This window comes from Plodia interpunctella, chromosome 18 (genome assembly GCF_027563975.2).
Source record: "Plodia interpunctella isolate USDA-ARS_2022_Savannah chromosome 18, ilPloInte3.2, whole genome shotgun sequence".
Classification (NCBI taxonomy): Eukaryota; Metazoa; Arthropoda; class Insecta; order Lepidoptera; family Pyralidae; genus Plodia; species Plodia interpunctella.
The window spans coordinates 3018037-3040081 of NC_071311.1; the positions used below are offsets into that span (position 1 = coordinate 3018037).

Consider the following 22045-nt stretch of genomic DNA (forward strand, 5'->3'; position numbering starts at 1 on the left):
AATCAGTAACAATTATAATAACATAAATATATATTTTTTTCAGATTTAGGTAAATCCATATGCGAGTTACATATAAACTAAACAGTTAAAAAAACAATAATAAAATTTTCATATACATTTTCATATGTTGTTTTGGTTGGTTAGCGGAGGGTTTTGTTGTGCGAAATCTATTTACCGGCTAACATACCAACTAGGTTTTTTTGTTGGTAAATAAACAATTCTATATACTAAAACAAAACTGTTCCAATTTACTTAAACTATTCGGTGTAGTTTTTCCTATTTTTCATTTTTTTCAGCTTTTGGCAAAAAACGGTACTTTTACTCAAGATATTTTTTTAAAACCTTTGAATTTTTTTTCCTGTTATTTTTTTCAATGCCAACCGCTGCCGCATCAACATATGTTTCACCTATATTCTGTGCCAACGGTATGCAAAACCGCACCAAACACTATTATCATGCAAATTCATGCGAGTTAGCATGTTTGCAGATTCAGGTCACGCGGAGACCAGATACAGTGTGACACTTAATAATTTAACAACATGTTGATGTATTTTTAAATGAAAATTCGACCAGAGGCTTGCAATTAATTAACAGGAGTAAACGCTCGGCTGAGAGAGCGAGAAGCATTCAATATTAACATAATTGTTTTACTTACGCTGACGTGTAGCTTTCTCCTGACATTTTTTTGTATTTATGTAGAGACACGCTTAAGTGACACTGTATTTTGCACACCGACCACACGGTTTAACATTGCAGCACTTTTATAATTGTAACAATCATATGATTTCAATGTTTTGCAAATATTTATTTATTTCTGTAAACGTTTAGTTCTGTTTATAGGGTAGACGTCAAACGATACAGGTTCTCCTCGTGTCTGTTTTGGCGGCAACATAATTTATAGCTACTGTTGTACCTAATTACTTTCAGTTTTCATTCTCAGTAAATAATTTATTTAAAAACGAAACGAAAAATAAAATTCGTTCCTTTTTTCCAAATTCTCTTTTAGCCACCTTCAGCTAAATTGTAAATTGGTACGTTTCGACCAAATTATACTTCTTATTGCCTGCGATACCCGAATCCTATAAAAGTCCGGTTTTGATTAAAATATTTTATTTTGTGAATGGACCTCTCTTGGAGACTAATTTGAGTTGTGAGTTCTGGTGGATTTGTTTTTGTATTTTTAGGGTACCGTTTTTCAAGGAATAAATCGGGATTTTACGGAACCGAGAGTTCCGAACTGTTGGTCTTCTTTGACAAGAATCGTTGTGGGTTTTAAGCACCGATATTAAAAGTTTCAATATTATACTATTTACTAAATGTTGCCCGGGGTTTCGCTCCCGTGGGTATTTGAGATAAAATATAGCCTATAGATATCTTGGATAATGTACCTATCTAAATGTTTGGCATCGGTTCGGTAGTTTCGGAGATTACCCGTCTCAAACATACAAACTCACAAACGCTTACCCCTTTATAATAATAGTATGGATGGCCGAAATATATGTATTTTTACCACAGTTTTCAAGGCGCAATATGTCTTCATTGATGTAACTATGATGTAGTACTCTGGAAACATGCGTGTCTCCTAGATCTAGCATACTCAAAAATATCTAGGTCAGTCTGTCTTGTACCTATACAGGTAAATTGGTGAGGATTGATGGCTATAGGTGAAAACATTTCTGAATATATAATAAATCTTTTACGTAAAAATAGTTCGTCCTTCATATTTCGTATCTTAAGTGCTAGTATTTGCTTCGCACACACACACACACACACTTTTCGTCCTGTCATGTCTCTACCATAGAACGTCACTTTTAAACAACCTCTATTTCGCGAAATGTGAAATTGTTTACGAATCCTCAAGTAATTACTTAAATAAACAATAGTTTGTTGATATACCGTACATTTCATAATTTATACTCGTAATAAGGTTTGGTTGCATCAGTAAATTTTGACGTGTAACTTTAACCTGCGCAGAGAAAAGCAAAGTACGCGCGCAGATTAAAGTTATTATCAAAGTGGACTGGTGACACCTTTATAGATTCACATGGTTCACCAACATACTATTTTATTTACCATTGAAAAATTATATTTGCCATCACGACAGGCAGAACGAATTATCAAAACTGGTAGAACAAATTGTTTATGACGTAATTTATAGTAGGTATACCTTCTCGTACTTAATGACTAAATAGATAATTCGTTCTGCCACGTACATTCGCAGACTAGCATAGATATAAATAATATCGTGGCTAATGATCTGGACCTATTTTGTTGCTCTTTGAATGATTTCAGAAGAATTGGACTATATGTGATTTGCTACAGATTACAATAGGCTCATTCTAACGCATTAGGTAATACCTGTAATGTTAGATGTAAGAAATGTTAATAAATAAATAAATAAATAAATAAATAAATTATTGAGTCGTCATTCCCGATCCCTCACGGAGATGGTGAGCGTCGGGAACTAGGTCGTGCAGCGGAGCTAAACGACACCCATTATCCGCTCCAGTTTATCTGTGACGGGAATGCATAAAGCTGATATGTAGCAGAACAAGTACAAGTTACTGATATGTTTGATTTGACTATTTTATGTCTGGTCGTGGAACTACGGAGTGTAGCAAGCCTCGGCTCGTAGTAGGTCTTTTTTATAGTATAGTGGTCAAACGAACTTGTAGGTCTAGCCTGATGGTAAGCAACCGCTGCCCATGGACACCGGCAATCCGATACGGGTCATTGGTACGTGGCCAACTTTTTAAGATTCTTTTCTTTGTCGAAACTATTAGGGAACACTGCTGAGGCAAGTTTATTCCATACTTTCGTACAGCGCGGAAAGAAGTTATGTGAGAGAAAAGTAAGCCTATGGCTCGTAATGGGTCTACGGAGTGTAATAAGTCTGCGGCTCGTGGCTGGTCTATGTAATGTCTACGGAGTGTAGCAAGTCGATATTATTAGAATGGCCTGAGTGTGACTCGTGTGACCTATACTCATACAACGCCACAGGCAATACTTTGACAGTGGTGAGGTAATGGTCTTCACAAATTTGACGTAAAAAAAAAGAAGAAGAATAGTGCAAATTATCATAAAATATTGCACATACATATATTTGACTGAATAAAATAATTCCTGTTCTAAATGGAAAATAAGTCCCAAGTGGATATAAAGCGGTTTCATTGAGGGTATAAAAGAGGTAAGTTTAAAGAACGAATGAATTGAATGGAAACCTGTTAGCGAGCTTGTAGCAAGCTGCTTATTGAATCCCCCGAAGCCGGGATTTGGACCGGGATCGTATGCTTTAGATATTTCTGCTGCACTCACACACACTTGCTTCAACTAGATTTTGTTAGTGCACCGATATTCACCGATTTTTAGTAGGATTTCGTTAGATCTTATCTACATAAATTAATATGTTCTATAATATACGACCTACTTGGCGTAGTGATCACCGTGTTTGCGATCGGGTCTTGGGTTCGATCTGTAGTGCAATTATAAAATATATATAATAATAAAAACATAATAAAATTATACTCGTTAAATAATTGATTGTGGATAGCCCTAGAAGCATATATCCTCACGGATTTTATACCACTTCTATGGGATTAAATTTGGTAACTTGACAGTGTTTTATCATAGCCAAAATATTCTTACAAGAACCTTACATTTTTTATTTCTAAATCTTGATACAAAACAATTCATACTAAAGCGGTAGGTATTGCAAAGAAATGCATTGTGTGCTATTCCATCCAGATCCTTTTATTTTATTCAAGCTCTTTCGTGATAACAGAGCGTCTCGTCGTGATTTTCTAGTCTCGGGTTAACTTGATACTAATCCGAGTTGGGCTACGGTCGACCCACAGGGACTCTTTGTTTCAGCCCAATGGAATCACAGAATTTGGAATAATATAAACGAAATTGTATTATTATTATTGTTCTAGAGGTTGTGATTACGTTGTAACTTTAAATATTACAAAAAAAAAAAAAAATTGAAGTCAAAATTACAAAAACTATGGAATTAAGTAACGCTATATATTATCTCATTTAATTATACAATAATATTTTGACTGTAATTTTAGCGTTTAAATAAAACTAGCTGCTCCAGACATTGATGCGTTCAAAACAAAGTTAAAAACAATATTGTATTATACTTTATTATTAAGTACGGAATATTTAATTTAGCTACTAATACTCCACTTAAATGTCTATGTAATCATATACACTCGATCTCGAATATTATCAAATTAATTAATCGTTTTTATGACAGCCAGTAAAACATTGCTCTAAATCACAGTGTACCTTTTATAATTAAATTTGGGTCTCACAATATATTCCGATTGCCCAAGGATATAAAATAATTATCGCACAGAAGTATCTATCTGTTTACTTTAAATTCCCAATAGTGAGTGTAGTAGCAATAATTTTTTTGAATAGGTGGAGATGGCGAGACGATTGAATGATTTTCTGGGGGTGCAACGGCAACATTGTTGCCATGAGATGAGATTTCTTTTGTGGACAAGGGAAGGCTTTTGCTTAACAGTTTTACTCGTCTATATGCTTAAAAAATGTTTATGAACAAAATAAATGCCACTTGCTGATTGCTTGCGGAGATTGATGCTGATGGAATTGGTCGTTTCGAGATGCTAGTAGTTTGTAGCTTTAGTAAACATCATTTAATTTAGAATATGACGTAAAAAGTGCCTGTGAAGGCCTAATTTCTAAATAAATGATTTGATTTTGATTTTGAAATAAAAGAAAAAAGTGATAGAGTCGATTATATTGGATTAAAAAAAAAATTGCAAGAAAACCTGTATGTTTAAATAGACTGTCTTTGCACTTGCGACACAGAGAACAAGACATAGACATGCTGTGTGTAATACCCAATGGACTGCAATTAGTAAAAGTCAATCAAGGGAATGGGCTTATCAAATCTGGTTCATCTTATGAATAAATTAATGAACGTTTATTGGCGAGTAACATTTTTGTATTGCTTATGAACTACTTAAGTAAAGACTTAGATCGTTGCTTATAGGTCATCAACCTATACAATTCCTCTAATAAGCATACAGCTTAACGTGGCCTTCGACTTTGGCAATTCTTAGCTCTGACGACCCAGTAAGGGAAAGACGAAATACTGTATAACTTGTTACGCATTAGGTATATATTTCCGAAAAAAATAACAATGTATTTATTCTGTACTTTTAGTAATGTAAGACAATAGAACCCTTAATTTGTACTGCGAACATAGGGCGTTTCGAATAAATGATTAGATGGCATGTATTTATGTATGAGGCAACAACATTTCCCCAACAAATTATACGCGAATATCTCATAACATGTAACCCTGATAACTGGCATTAAGTTACAGTAAATCAGAAGAGTAATATAATACTTCTCCTTCGCACTTGGCACCGACTTCCATTCAAGTAGTAGGTAGCATACCTATATATGCCTTAATGTTTACGAGTGTCAATGAAGTCTATTAAATTTTTTTCGAAAAATATAGTTAGCTCAAGAATATTTGTAATGTGTATGTAAATTTGTATTAATAGTAAATGTGTAGCAATTTCAGTGTATTTTCAGTCATTTTATAAGCTTTAATTTAACTTGCAATGTATGTAGTTACGAGTATGTCTTGCAACTCGATTATGAAGCAGATACCTTCAGCCGATTGAGCTGAAATTTTTATATAATTTAGATGACAATTGCATTCTTATGATACTAGCGGGTAAAATCATAATAAATTATATACTTAAAGTTAAACCTTCTCTAGAAATCACACATCTATTAAAATATCAAACGAAGTCGGTTGCGCAGGTCAAATATTCAAGACGATGAAATATAGAATGGAAGTAAGAAATAATATTGATAATTTATTCCAATTAACTCCAAGAATCTTGCCCTAGGGGTTCTTTTATTGAATTCTTTTGAAGGTAAAATGAGGGTGTTTTCTTTCAACCTTTTGATTAATAAATCATCTTTAATCATCGGAATCACTTTTGAGGCGATAATTGAAAATTGTGAGATTGAAGTTTATTCTCAAAAGTACTATTTAATTTAAATTAGTTAACTAATTACATATACATTGCGTTTGCGTAATGGTTTAAGTACACAAATGCAATCAAAGCATTGCATAGATCAACAAAAAAGAAGAGACTAAAGTCAAGTATAAGGATGGAAAATTGTCTCTCCTAATGGAGTACATTTTCACACATAAGTAATATGTGTATTTTTAACCTCATCATATTCTATTGTTTTTAAAGAACAAATTAATCTTTATGGTAGTAGTAATATTTTATTATGACGAAAATCTATATATATCTATAAAACTCTTGCGTTACTGAGTGAGTGACTGACTGACAGACAGACAACGTGCAGCCGAAATTACTGGGCGTAGAAAGCGGAAATTTGGTGTGTAGGTTCCTAGGGCAGTGTGGAGAACACTAAGAAGGGATTTCCTGAAATTCCCACGGGAAACGGATTTTTACTCACATACAAAGTTGTGGGCAAAAGCTAGTGCTTTATAAAACACCCATTCACGCATAAAAATCCAGCGATGTCAAATCTGACGGCTGACCCGCCGAAAGCCATTTTCGTGTGTGGACCGCGCATTATCTTTCACGAGCCGTTTGGCATCAATGAGTATAAACTGCGGTATTAACCGTTTATCCCACAGAAATCGGACTAAATAAGACCATAGAAGTGTAACACATAAGTACGTTATTTTATCGCCCACTCAAGGATTAGCTCACTCGAATAGGACTGAATAAAATTAGCATTAGATTTTTCAGTTGCTTATTGCTACTTTTTTGGAGTTCACGAATAGTTCCATTAGATCGCATAATAAATAATAATATATATATAAAAGTTTTGTTTAATTATTAAATACGATAATTAATGTTGGATAAAATAATCGATAAAATTTATTAATTATTACAAAATCACAACAAAAATGTATATCTACAAACGGTGGACTTAACGCCAAATATTGTAATGTGGTGTACAGTCATGACATTTCTGGCTTGCATTTTACATTATTACAATTTCTGTGATATAAAACAAGTAGAAAACGTTTATCCTGATGACAACCCTGTTATTATAATACGCCTTGTGTGCCCCACGCTTTGCCCCTAACCCTAATACAATTATTTGAAGCGATGGCTCTGAAATACTCTGAATACACTGTTGTTTTGTGGTTACCCTTTTCATGTTTTGTACGTGATGCTTGTGTTAGATTAGATTGTTGTTAAATTGATGAAAAGTTTTTTTTATAATATGTGAACAAAGTACAAAAACTTTTGAAATTAAAGTGAAAGAGTTTCTTGGCTTTTGTTTATATCATATCTACTATTATTATAAAGAGGTAAGTGTTTGTAAGTTTGTATGTCTGCGGCAGTTAATCTCCGAATCCGATTTCAAAAATTCTTTTACCATTAGAAGGTACATTATCCAAGATTGCTTTTATCTCAAAATTCCCAAGGGAGCGAAGCCCCGGGCAACATCTTGTATTTTATAAATAAAAAGTATTTTTACAAAATACACATAACAAATTACTGAGAAAACAAAATATAATTATTAATTCCGTTCCGAAAGTATCGAAATGTAAAAAGACGTTTCCAAAATGGAGCCTACATTTTTCTATGACCGTTCATTATACAAAGGGTTTAGCGGTAACATACTTATAAGTACATTATAAAAACTTATAAGTATATTATAAAAATAGTATCGTTGAGTTAAGTATGTCATAGCACGAGTATCTAAATAACTTTGGGGCTAACTCAATCTGTGTGATTAGTCCAGATATATTTATGGTTACCTTTCAGCGACTGCAGCCACCGCGGCCGCGTGATGTATCGCGCTCTTGCCTCTCTTGCGTCTTCTGGTCCTTTTCCTAGAGTAGGAGGCCAATAGCAACCCCTTTCTGGCGTCGATGCGCTTCTTCGAGTCCTTGGCCAGCGTGCGCACGGCTAGGGAGGTGGGGTCGAAGCTGAACGTCGAGTCGTCTCTGTGCTCATTCAAGTCTTTCTTTCTTTCCTGTGGAGTAAAGTAAAAAGTGAGTAGGTATTTTACAAAATTTACACTGGCGACATTATTTACAAAACATCAATCCAACACGTGTATAAAAAGGGTAGCCCCAAAATAACAGTGTATTCAGATTATTTCAGAACCATCGCTTAAGATTATTGTATTATGGACAAAGCGTGGGACACACGAGGCATATTATGAATAATACGCTTGTTATCGGGATAAAAGGTTTATACTTGTTTTATACCACAGAAATGGGAATAATGTAAAATGTAAGCCAAAATCTATGTGCCGTGGTAGATACCACGCCAGACTCAATGCAATCTCGATACAGTCGTAGGAAGAAGCTGAAGCTATTTTCATTCAGTCATTGTGAAAGTATTTGAGAGAGGCCTATGTCCAGGAATGAACTTCTTGCGGCTGAGATGATTTACTATAGAATCGAACAAGTCAAATCAATTCGCATGACTTGATGGTGCACCCAGGGACGGCTCCAGATGAGGGAACTATGAGGGGAGATCGCTCTGACAACATTAAAAGCTTGTGTCAAAAATATCATTTTTGTAAAAAACTTATTTCCGAAGAAAACTGACATTGTAAGGAAAGAGACGAATAGCGAGAAAGGGAGACAAACCTCTTGTGTGATCTGCGACTCTTCTTCATAACTGAGCGCCACCACAGCCAACATCAGGTTGATGAGGTAGAACGACCCGAAGAACACCACCACTGTGAAGAAAGAGACGGACATCGGTCCGCACGACGACAGCACCTGGTTAGACAGAGATAGTTAATTTTATTCTAAGCGCAAAAAGAGGAGCAACAGCCACGCCTCAAATTCCACTGCAGAATTTTCTCCAAATAGAATTTGTAACTTAAACAGAATTAGGTTGATTATATCTATATAATTTCTTTCAATATCGCAATTTCCCGGTTGCACTCCGGGCTATGACACCCCGAATCCCGGGTCAGCGTGTAAAATAAACTTTGAAAAAGGTATATAAAGGCTGGAGTCGTCTCATCCACTAAAATAATCTCAATTACACTAGGAAGCCTGCTATCCTTATATAACTTTGCCTTATAGTTTCGCGCTTTTGGCCCTGTCTACCCCATTTGGATAAAGACGTGATGCTATATTTATATAATAATATTTATTAATTAACTAATTCGAGGTAGGTTCATCGGCATTGAGATTACTGGCTAAACTATCGACTGTAAACTAATCACCCGTATTATAAGCGCTGGCTGATTGAATGATGCCGTTCAAATTAACTACATACATACTTGTATAGTCTACTGCATGTTAATCTGCATTAGATCTCTATCATGCGGTGATAGAGGCGAATTCGCAATGAACTTGTGGAGGTTGGTGTGATGTTAATTGTACTGCGTAATAGCAGCTTTGTCATTTAGGCGACATTAGTTCTGAACAATAGGTACCTATATGCTTCAGTGGATAAGATATGAAGACTATTAGCGTTAGTTTAATTTTTTTTGGATAAATGACCTCAGTGGTGCTGTGGTAAAGTGCTTGCCTCTAAACCGAGAGGTCCCAGGTTCGATCCCCGGTCGGGTCATGATGGAATATGATCTTTTTCTGATTGGCCCAGGTCTTGGATGTTTATCTTAAATATGTGTTATAAAATATAGTATCGTTGAGTTAGCATCCCATAACACAAGTCTAGAACTTACTTTGGGGCTAGCTCAATCTGTGTGATTTGTCCTAATACATATATATTTATTTATAAATTAACTTATTTATAATTAACTTGGTTAAAAAGTACTAGTAAAAGATTACTTATTTTCAAATAATCTTCGTCTTTAAACATATGAGTTTACATTATTCACAATGTGGTGTTAAGTTAAAAGAAACCTTAATCCTACATGTGTCACCGTCATTCCACAAAAAAACTATTATATATTAATATACAAAAACATTTTAGGATTGAAACCGAGAGCTGATAAAAAAAATAAACATAAATTTGAGAATCGAGCGTCAACTCGTGAACGGGTGCTGCCACCACGGGGCCAGTCCTCGTGGTAGCACCCGTTCACGAGTTGATGCATGGGTCAGTCATCGCGAAGTTCAACCAGAGGGAATTTAGTTCTAGTAGATAAGTTCATTTAGTAGGAGGAAGACGAAGAATTTACCACAAGTGCCAACTTCATTTAACTTTGTACGGTAAAGTTAGCGCAGCAGACTTCAATCGGATATGCTCGACTTACGAAACAAACAAACTGCTCAAACTTGACAGTCTTATGAGAATTAGTTCCTCACACTATAGGAATACTGATTAGTTATAGGGTGGGTTGTACCGTCAATTTTGATTGGTAACTTTAACGTGCGCGGAAAAACGCAAAGTACCTACGCCATTTTGTCTAAACGTCAGCGGCGCGCCAATAACAACATTCAACAAAAAATTAAAAATAAAATGTAAGAAGACCGAAATGAAAAACAAAAATAAAAAATAAAAAAATTAAATAATTATTTGATTATATCCATTTATGTATGATGTATAATAAATTATGTGGGATTTAACTTAACCTGACCTGACGAAGGTAAAGGGTTTTTTACATTGCGTCGGATTAACAGTAACTTATTGTAGCCCTGTTCATACCTACTTAGTTTGTTAAGTTTACTTGAGCTTGAAGATACGAATATTCCAATGATGGTTTGTTTAATACCATTTATTTTAATCTAAATTTTATCCGCAGGTATTATATATACCTTACTAGCTTTTCTCCGTGGCTTCGCCCACGTGGTTAAATTTTGAAAAGAAAGTAGCCTATGTTTGAACGTGGTCTTTAAATACATGCGTACCAAATTTCATCAATGTCGACAAAGCGGTTTAGCCGTAAAAGCGGAACAGACAGACAGACTTTTGCATTTATTATGGTTTAGTACCATTTACGTATATAAAACTGGCATGAAAGTGAGTTGATATAAATTGAGTTACGTAATGTGATCCCGGGTTTATCATTTAATTAATTTTGGCATAACGTGCAGGACCTACAAGTGGTTGTGGCTGGGTTGCGGTGTGTTATACCAATATTGTCTGAGAAACTATCTCCACAAAGCTTTTAGTATGCAACATGCATTAATTTATTCAAAACTTGGCTGGAATTTCGAGATACAATGAACAAAAAATTATTATCAATATTTTGTTACCATACCTATAGGTAGTTAGGAATTTGACCAAAATCTTTTTATTGTTTTGATAAATGTTTCATATTTATAATTGCTGTTGGAAGTAAAATTTCAGCTGCTATAAGACCACAGTGACAAAATATATTTTTAAACTCCGAATTATCGCGGAAACAGTGTTCTGCTTTTGACGCGTTACTGAACATGAAAATTAATAATAAAAAGTTATAATAATGTATTTTTACGCGTTTAAGTTTACATCCAAAATGTCAGTCAAATTGGAACTTAACAAAGTTTTAATAGACTTATTAGATAATAGTTATAGTTATTGGAAGGGTATTATTAGGTTTTTGGTTATTGGTCCTTCATCTAATGACCACAGAGTCCGGTAACTGACCCGGGGACGGGGCTAATGACTTGTAAAAGGCGCCATATTGGTCACAGTCCATATTTGAATTTCATTTTCCTTTATTGAAATAGTCTCGGCTTGTTCATAATAATTTTAACATAATTGGTTTGATTTTTACTCGTTAGTACATTCAAGTAGTACTTAGTAATTTAATCATAAGGTTAGAATTCGGCTTTGGTTTTGTTCGTTCGGCATACCCACAGTTTCATTCTATATTATCTAAATTCTTATGCATGTCTTTGAACAGATACGCCCAATATAATATTTGTACATATTGCTTTGCATGTTAGTTATAAGTGAATATTAAGTGTTATGCTCGTCGATTAACATGTATATTAGACATAGTTTCTCAGTAAGTGAATATTGTATATTCTATTTGAGAAATAAAATACTTAAAACCTAAAACCTAATTCCTCAAAAAGCAACCTACAGCCAACTGTATAATTTTTAGTTTAACTTAAATATAGACTTATATTAGACTTTACATGTACTTGTATGCGATGGTTATAGCAGCGAATTTGCACTCTTTTTATGTAGGTTGATGTGCTGTTGACTGTACTATTTTCGAAATTTGTCTATTATGGGGACAAAGCTACAAATAAGCGTCGCTAAATCACAAATTGTCGCGAGGTTTTGTCCGTTAGAACGGCACATTGTTGCAGCGTGGTCAGTGAAATATAGGGTGTTTGTATAGTGATGTATGGGGTGAATTAGCATCCCGCCAACCAGCGTGTTCCGGACAAGAAGTGACTTTATTTATGGCCATCCGATCAGCCTTTTGGATGTAAAAACTCGTAGTACCTAAACGTTTTTAGGTATTGATTCAGTGGTGATAGTCTCAATCCCACACATATTATTGCGAAAGTCTGGCTGTGTGTGAGGATGTCACTCAATCACGTAAAATTTAATGATTTTTAAAATTTATTCACCACCAGCAGAAACTGTAAAGAGATACATTTATTCCTGAGTTACGTACGAATAGGTTATCTTTAAACCTAGCAATTCCCGCACGGCCCGATTTGACGCGATCCTGTTGTTATTAAATTGTTTTTGTTATCTTCAGTATTAGGAGGGTTAAATAAACTTATAATCATTAATTCATACAAATTGTAGGTTATAATTATAAAAGGTACCGTACACTCTATGTCAACTTACCATATTATACACATTCTCCCAATAATCCAGAGTGATCAGTTGAAACGTGGTGAGCATGGACCATAGGAAGTTATCAAAGTTTGTGTAGCCATGGTTTGGGTTGGGGCCGACACAGAGACACGTGTACTGGGGGGGACAGTGCCTGGCGCCCGTCAGGTTGCCGCAGATGATAGGAATCTCCTCGTCGTTCACCATCCAGTGAGAAGGCTCCCTTATCCATCTGCAGAAAAAAATATTCTTGATCCATAAGTTGGGAAGACAACTTGAAGATTTTCTTTCTTTAACTTCAAAGCGTTTTTCTTTTCAGGTTTTTCTTCTCCACCTCGTATGGTCTTCGGCATCCATTAGTCATGGAGAAAGTTTCGTGCATTTTTAATAAGATAATTTCAAACAGTAATTATTTTCAATCCGGTCGGAAAATGACAATCCAATTTCATAATTTGACAAGTAGCAAACTTCGGCAAGTCGGCGAGGACACGAGAACAAACGAGACTTCAAATTATTTGGAGGCGTCATCACAATTTCATTTTAACTTCTCTTGGTGATATGATTTCCAGATATGCTTATTTTTATCTCAATCTTGTCTCATGGGAAGCAAATATGAGGTCTAGGACTTTAAGTGTAGCAACACCTAAGGTTAAAAGAGGCTTATTTTCTTGCCTTGAAGTTTTCTTAATGTTGGGGAAGTATTAATGCGGGGAGAGAACTACAAAACTTAGCAGTAGGCAAGTGGGCAATCGAGAGTGCAATGTCCATTTGATATATTTTCAATAATAACTTCATATAGTATCCTATATTATGAGCATATATATTTATCTCTGACTGATTGCACAGGTAGTGAGTGTACAATGTATAAATCATAGTACATAAGTTCTTATTAAGCTTACTCACTGCAGCCAAACGTCGTCGGTGAAATTTTCCCCCGGCACGGGCACAAAATTCTTCACGCACTTGTTCCTCAACTCCCCCATGTAGACCTGCAGAAAATTTTAATGAAAATCTCTATTCCGGAATTCACAAATACTATATTTTCATAATGTTACGATACCACGAATCGCTGCCAGAGTCAAACCAAACATATAGAGGTAGGTAATGTTTATTTTTTAATTATTAATTAATTTACAAGTCCATTACAGATTTAGGTACACCTAATGCGATAGTGTAGATGTATGTCTAAAACTATTACACATAACAGATCACAAATAAAGTGGCCATTGTGAACTTACTTAATGAGCAATGAGTATCAGAATGTGTGGAACAGTGTAGGAATAAATGACATTGAGTTTGGAAATGATAAGCTACTCTGATCAGAGGGGTCAATCTTTGAAATCGAAATAAGTAGACACTTTTTCTCAGAATGTGTTTTGTAGTATGATTCATCTACCTGTAACGCGAACAGCGCGAACACCATCAGACAGAATATCGTCAGGGTCATGACCTCGGCTAGCTGCTTGAAGGAATGGAGCAGTGCGTTGATGATGGTCTTCAGACCTGTAGACAAATATATAAATATACATATGAACAAATCACACAGATTGAGCTGACTCAATTAAAACTTTTAAAAACTTTTATTATGATACTCACTCAACGGTATCATATTTTATAGTTAAAACCCAGGTAAATCTGAAAAATATTATTTTCCATCTTGACCCAACTGGGGATCGAACTCGGGACCTCCAGTGTAGCAGTCCGGCATGATATGTATTTATAAATATTAATACAGTTATCCCGCGATCGCAAGGGTTTAAAAAATCTCTGGTCTTGTGCATGGCATGAAATATGATAAAAAATTTCACAATAGAATGTAAATAATGTATTTATTTCGTTCCATTCCAACGAATTTTATTTTCACTCCATCAATAGAGCCAATAAAAACAAAAAGCCTTATTTAGGATTTAGCTAAGTTTCTGAATTAACAACGAAACTCTTTGAGCGTAACAATATTCATCTGTGTTGCCACACTGGCTTCCGCAGATTGGACTCCGTAAATTATTCTGTTTGAGTCTATTTTGTCAGAACAAAAATAAACAGAGTCGGTTTATAATAAATCCTCGACTTTGCAAGCGACCAGAATATTAATTTTACAATTTTACTTTCTAAAATTCCTTTGTCGGTCATGATTAAAATTGATTGAGAAATAGATGTTGAAAATTAAAGCTAGATAAGCCAATTCCATTTAACATCAGAGTGGGTTGTTCCAGTCAATTTTGACATTAACTTTATTGTACGCAGAAAAAACAAAGTACGCTATTTTGTCTAAACGAGAGCGGAAGCGCAAGTTAAAGCTAACGTCAAAGTTGACTGGTGCAACCCAAAATAGTCTAGTAGACCACTAGAACGAAATTGGCATAAATTTCCGAATAGCAAGGCATTTTTAATAATCTGATTTTGTTTAATTTGTAACCGTTAATATAGTTACTAGTTAATAAATGATAACTGGCATTTATACTCAAAGACTCATGTTTCGGATTTTCTTGGTATCAAAAAATATGACTCTTTTTGAATTGTGGGCAAACGGCTTGCAGGTTGGTAAGCAAACACCGCTGCTCATGGATACCAGCAACCCGATTCGATCACCGATGCGTTGTCGACTTTTTGAGAAACCTTTTTACAAGTCGGTTAAAACAGCCATTACTCTCCATTTTGGGAAACCCCTCATTGATTTTAACCAGCCCTGTGACGTTAAACATTTGAATGTGACCTTAATTCTTGTAAATTACAGTTTCTCGCCTCGCCGCTCCATTAATAGTCCATTACAGCTCTGATTATGGACATGTCATTTTGAACAAAATAGTCGTTATCATTTTTATTAACTTAGGTTGAGTTTCACCACTCAACTTTGACTTTAACCCGCGCGCTGTTGACGTTTAGACAAAATGGCGTATACTTTGCTTTAGCTTTTCCGTCAAAATTGACTGGTGCGACCAATTCTCGTCGTTTGTCGATGTACGTCGTTTACGAACAACGGAGCACAATGGAACGTTGATGCAACCGCGCAATGGAGCCTGGCCATTAGTTGCAGCCGCATCGATTTAAGGTGCCTGAGGCCACAAAAGTTCTGATTTAAAAAATTAAAAATTTCAGAAATTTTTAATTTTGTAAAATTCGTAATATGATATTCACCAAAGTTAAGATCATTGAAAGTAGGACAGCGTAATATCAATGCAAATGCAATTTAATTTGAAGGAATAAAGCACTTAATAAGTAAATCAATAAATATCTGTGATATTGTCAGAAAAAATTTACTATCCACGAATGCAATTACAATAACTTTAATTTCCTTTAAAGCATTGTTTCAGAACACGGTTTGAGTAATATTACATTTCCGTGACACTTTAATCCCGGACAACGTCGTGTCATTGCACTTCTCATTTAATGCGATTAATGAATATTTTGTACGAGAGAACCATTAATCTTTTTACACTACAATTTATTTATTATATTATGATTTTTTAAATGAAAAAGTGTTTGATTTCTTCTTTTTGTTTTATTACTGCATAGCGTGGAAATTTCTGGATGTATTAATGGGGTCTCTTCTCGATCAGGTTAGATTGTAATTTTCTTTTTTAAATTGGCATGGTCCAGTAGATCAAAGATTCTTCATAGTCGTACTCCTGATGGTTGAGTGTCATGGTCATTACGTGGAATTAAAAACACACAACAACTTTCTTGGCATTATTAATGGAGTGGTTTGCCATTGCCTTCTCCATTTCACACACAAGTTAATAATAATCAACCAGTGTGCAGGTTTCCTCACGATGTTTTTCTTCACCGGAAGCAAGTGGTGGTCGATGAAAACTACTATATATGAGTCAGATTTGTATAAAAACTCATGTGGCACGAGTAGGATTCGAACCTGGGACCTTTCGATCCACAGGCGAGCGTCTTAACCATTACGCCACCACCGCCGCAGATTAAAGATAGAAATAATAAAATCGGTCCACAGGTGTTGATCGAGGGATATTTAGATTTTATATATCAAAGAAAAAGAAGAGGAAGATCCATACAAATTAACAATTATTCTAGTCCACTAGATCTACTACCCTAGTCGGTGGAGCATAGTGGTAGAAACAGTTTCAATCTCTTTAGTAAATAATTTTCATGCGCATTATAGTTTTGAATTATTTACTTTCCTTTATCATAGATATACATAGCCAAATGACAACACAACTAACAGATTATACATCATGAATATTCATTAATCAAAATGCATATCTGAATCTTCAAGAAAGGTACCGGCGTTAATATAATAATTCTAGTGCTAATTTCAGTAAAGGAAACGTGGACGATCGCGAACCCTGTTACAAGTGAAGGTAGGTACTTAGGAAATTCCTGACATTATTTGAATTTGCCCTTCTAATGATGTCGTTTCGCTGTCATCATAAATTAATGAGGATTTAGAATGAAACCTTATACATTTTGAGCTGTCATCAAACGCGATCCACAAAAAGGTCAAAGTCCTATAATTTTAAGATACAATTAATTTCCGTAAAAGATATGTTTATTCATTTATGTAGAATTTGTGATTATAAAATAAAAAATAATCTGTCAAGAATCAATATGTGTATTTATTGAAATAGTGAAAAGAATAAGTAGACTCATTAATATTATAGGTATTGTTAAAATTAGTAAAAAAACAGGATAAAACGTATAAAGTTCCAGTTCTGCTGGAACTTTATACATTGTATCCTACGAATATCTCGAAGTAACATTACTGATAACATTATTTTTTATGGAGTGGACCGCGAATGTGGTGAAATGGGTTAAACAATAAAATTATATTTTACAAATATAATTTAACAATACCATTATTTATTAGTAGCGCAAACATAAATTGATGTTTCTATCACCCTTATGTTTTGTTAATTAATTGGTAAGGATTTAATATTTTATTGCTACTCATAATGGAATCATCACAATGGAGCAAAAAAGTGTCATCAAAATTTTTTTAGATGAAATACTATACTTATGCCTCTTCTGTATCTTCCATATTGTATGGCTATTATGAAATGCCCCTGCCCTGATAGGTAGGAAAGGAATGATATACTTAAAGATTGCGATGGTAATGAGATAGATGCCTATTATGTGAGCGTGTGATTCGATTAACATAACCTAATGTTGAAGGTAGCATAAAATTTTGTAGGCACTCTTACGGTTAAGTAATTCAAAGTAATTTTCAATAAAAAAAGTCGAAACATGAGCGAGCATAACAATATTTTTCATTGAACGAATTCACTTATTATGACCAGTTAGAACAGTCACTGAAATTCTATAAACTTATGTTTACCTATATAGACCTCACGCACTTTCGCTTGTGTAAATCAGCCATAATAAGAATCAAGCTTACCAGGCATGATGGAGACAGTCTTGAGTGCCCGCAGCACCCTGAAGGTCCGCAGGCCAGCGAGATTGCCCACCTCCATGCCAATGGTGGCATACCCCGACGTGATCACCACGAAGTCCAGCCAGTTCCACGGATTCCGTAGATACGTGTACTTGTTCAGTATAAACCCCTTCGCTATGCACTTTATTATCATCTCCGCCGAGTAGATCGCCAGGAATATGTACCTATAAAAAAAGAATTCGTTTGTTTAACCGCTTGGGGATAAATTATCAGATAGCCTAAATGGAACATATAACAGACACCGTTAAAAATACTATTTCCGAGTTTGTATGCGCATATTGGGTTTGTTAATCTTGTCTGTTAAAGAGAAATCTATACGAGCCTCATGTTTTTATATATTTATGAATATCTCCGAAACCGTATGCTCCGTTCTGTTACTTTCAAGAGGAACGAAATTCAACCTAAATACATGTACATATCAAATATATATTGGGCACCTGATTCATCTCAGACAACGTAATATGAACCTTACAGTTCACCAAATAAGGTTGTAATTTGAGTTAGGAATCTTAAATCAGAGCCTGTGCGGTTTCCCGTTTTACTACTTGCGTAAATACGTATGTTTATCTTAAATATTTATCAAGTTTCTAATTAAGTATACTTAGTGGGGCGTGTGTTACTAATCTGTATTAGTTGCTTCTGTTGGTACTATTTACGTTTGAGCAGATAGGCAAAGTGATGTTTACTGATGTACTTAGTTCAAAACCTATAAATTGGTGAAGAAAATGGGCAATTAATAAGTAAATCTTTTTATTTCAGGGAAAAGACATTAGTATTGTGGAAAAAAGCTAATGTGGAAAGGGACTATGGGATCTTGTAAAATAAACACATACCTAATTCATATTAAAATTGTAAATTTAAAAGTGTTAGTTTGTTTTACGTCTAAACGGAATATTGGATTGATTTTTGTTTGAAAGCTAAAGAGTGATATAGATTTTGTCCCGAGCGGAGCCGCGTTTAATAGATATTTTTTAATACCTATAGGCGAAGAACTAGCAACTATGCAGCCAAACGTGGCCTTCGAGATAGGTCGGTACACAATTCTTGGACCTGTCTATCCTCTAAGGGATAAAGACGTGATATTTCACCTGTAATGAAATTAGTGCTCACTGAATCTTAATACCAATCAGATACCCGATAATATTTTATGTTAAATTACTAAAAATTTTGCACATAAAAGGGAAATTTAGAAGACAAGAACTTCGAAGTGAAAAAATATAAATTGGTTAAAACCAAAACGTTTTCCAATAATGATTTCGTTACGCCGAAAATGAGTGGTTCATTATAATAAGTACGATATAAATTGAGATAATTGGACTCGCTATTAATCAGCTTTGTCGAAAACAGAGAGGGCTGTTGTCCGATATTAAATTTGATATATTGTGCCACAAATCATAATGAAGAGTAAAGCTGGGATAAACCGAAAATAACAGACATGTTTCCAAAGTCTAACTCGCAAAGTGCAGTGACCGTTAAAGATACACTGCGTAATCTTTTTGTTAGAAATGGGTAATTTGAAGAAAATTATTAAAATATAATTAGGTATATAAATATAGAATTAGGGCATGGAATTAGTAGGTACCCCGGAGTACCTACTAATTCTATAAATTAGGGTTAATTGCACCAGTCCGCCTGGGAACCGAAAGGCTCCAAATTCGAATTCTACTCGTGCCACATGAGTTTGTATACCAATCTGATTCTTGTATATTTAGAAATTTTAATGTATTGTCACTTTGGTTCCAGTGCAGATTAACATCGTGAGGAAATCTGTACATGATGGGAAATGTGTGAACCGCTGAAATATAAAACACAATTTTTTTGTGTAACTTTTGACGTTGTCTATAGAGCAGAGAGAGCGGTCCCTCTGCAAAGTAGACGACACATTCAGTTCACCACTCATGGTTCATCTGACAAGTTCACCTATTATGGGTACAACTGGGCACTTGTTATACGTACTTTGAATACTGTTGATGCATTAATAATGAAATCAATACAGTAAAAAGCAACATAATAAACGATTCATAAAAATCATGTAGAATTTAAATTAAAATAATTGGAGTCGCTATAAATCAAGCGCCTCACGACAATATGTCCTCTATGTGGCACAACACTTCATTGAGGAGAGTATCAAGCGAAAACACTGAATTTAATCATGTATCTTGTTGATTAAGTAAATGAGAGGCGTATTAACTCTTGTAAGCGAAAATGCGATGACATAATGTGGGATTATTTCAACAATGTTCGGGAATTAGAATTTTCAAATGTAAGTAACATTTATTCAGCTTATTATTATTATTATAAATAAAATTAGAAATAAATAAGTAAATTATTATTATATATGATAAATTAAATTAGTTATTTTTTTTGAGAAAACAAAAAATACAATGCTCGTGGCGATGATGCGGGTGATCTTTTGTTTTCTTCCTCTCGAACTGCACCTCACTTCACGTAAATAAATGTATATTGTGTATTTACTATTATAGCCTAAACAATTCACTCAATCGTTAAAAATGCCGCAGTTAACAGAATTATTTCTGTATATAAGTAGGCTATATAGGTGTAGGATTTTTTTGTGGTGAGCAATAAATAATAATATCATAATTTATTTGAGCACGGAGCAAAGACGAAGGACAAAAGGATTTTAGCTAGAAAAATTGATATTTTGAAAATCTCTTTCTCATTAACTCCAGTTAGCAAATTAATTCAAAAACAGTGTGAAGAGACAAAATGGCGGCGTCGGAACATAAATCAGCGTGGGAGACAGCGGTCGACAATCGCTAAATTATTATACATCAGAAGGGAATTGATTTGCTTTGCCACCTCTAAATACCTACAGATACTTGAAATCAATACATCTGATATAGTGGGTATATTTGATTAAAAACTGACGGTAAATACAGTTACCCGATGCCTATTTGTAATGATTCTTCTCATAGGCGATGTTTGTGAGAAGGATCTCCGGTTTATTTTACAATCTGGAGAATTAGTGGAGAAGCAACTGGCATATTTTATGTTTTTATTTCGCTCCCACACAATAGATATAGGTTTAAAGATGTTTATTCTCATTGAGATATGTCTATACTAAGTTACATGCATAAATTAAATATTAAGCACAGGTTGTGATAAAGAGATAAAGGACAGTTTATTTTTAAATGTAGTGATATTGTTACAAAATCTCTGAAACCTTAATATATCAATATAAAATAATATTAAGGCCCAATATAAAAAGGGCTAAGAACTTTGAGTTTACTTTACGTTTGTACCTAAGTAAAACATGGAGGAATTGAGTAGTCGGTCATATGTGTATTGATCAGCGGTGGCATAGGACGCTGACATGCGATGTTGTCGTTATATTCTCGGGTCATGACCATTTCAATAATATTACACGTTAAATATGCACGCTCAAGTTATATTTTTGGTCAACGACCATTTTTGGTATCCCCATTAACGTATACGGATGAAGTATTAATAGTTATGCCTGAATGTGTCGCTCTCTCATCTCGCTGTGACGCCCTGAAGATTTGACTAGGCTTTTACGACCGGCTGCCTATCGGCCGGATGCTATTGTTGCCTATCAGCTGTTAAAGCATGTGTCCCTTAGTCGCCTTGTACGACATTCACTGAAGAATTTGGAGTCGTCTTATTCTAGGGCGGTACCACACTACACATTATGGCTGAATGTGTCTCTGAAACTATATGTGAAGAGCGCTTTGAGTATTGAATATGACTGTGAATTTGACTAGTGAAATTCTTTTGCCGTTGAGCTAAATCATAATAAAATATTAAACAATTAATACACTCGATAAAAAGAAGAGTCTTCAAATCAATGAAAGGAAATAATATAGTATATTAGTAGCGACTGGCTCCGGCTTCGTTCTGGTAAAAACATAACAATTTGTACATCTAAACCTTCCTCAGG

At 34.7% G+C, this 22045-nt stretch overlaps 1 protein-coding gene across 7 annotated transcripts in view; it reads right to left on the reverse strand.

Annotated features, from left to right (window-relative positions):
- The window catches only part of LOC128677790 (sodium channel protein 60E-like), a 138994-nt gene that overhangs the window by 18464 nt on the left and 98485 nt on the right, over positions 1 to 22045 (reverse strand). For all 7 annotated transcript variants that reach the window (XM_064436543.1, XM_064436545.1, XM_064436544.1 and 4 more), the window contains exons 4-9: positions 18070 to 18290; positions 14107 to 14213; positions 13614 to 13699; positions 12723 to 12942; positions 8651 to 8785; positions 7808 to 8025 (exon numbers count right to left, since the gene is read on the reverse strand). In XM_064436543.1, the coding sequence (XP_064292613.1) occupies positions 7808 to 8025; positions 8651 to 8785; positions 12723 to 12942; positions 13614 to 13699; positions 14107 to 14213; positions 18070 to 18290 (987 nt within the window). The remainder of the gene's footprint in view (positions 1 to 7807; positions 8026 to 8650; positions 8786 to 12722; positions 12943 to 13613; positions 13700 to 14106; positions 14214 to 18069; positions 18291 to 22045) is intronic.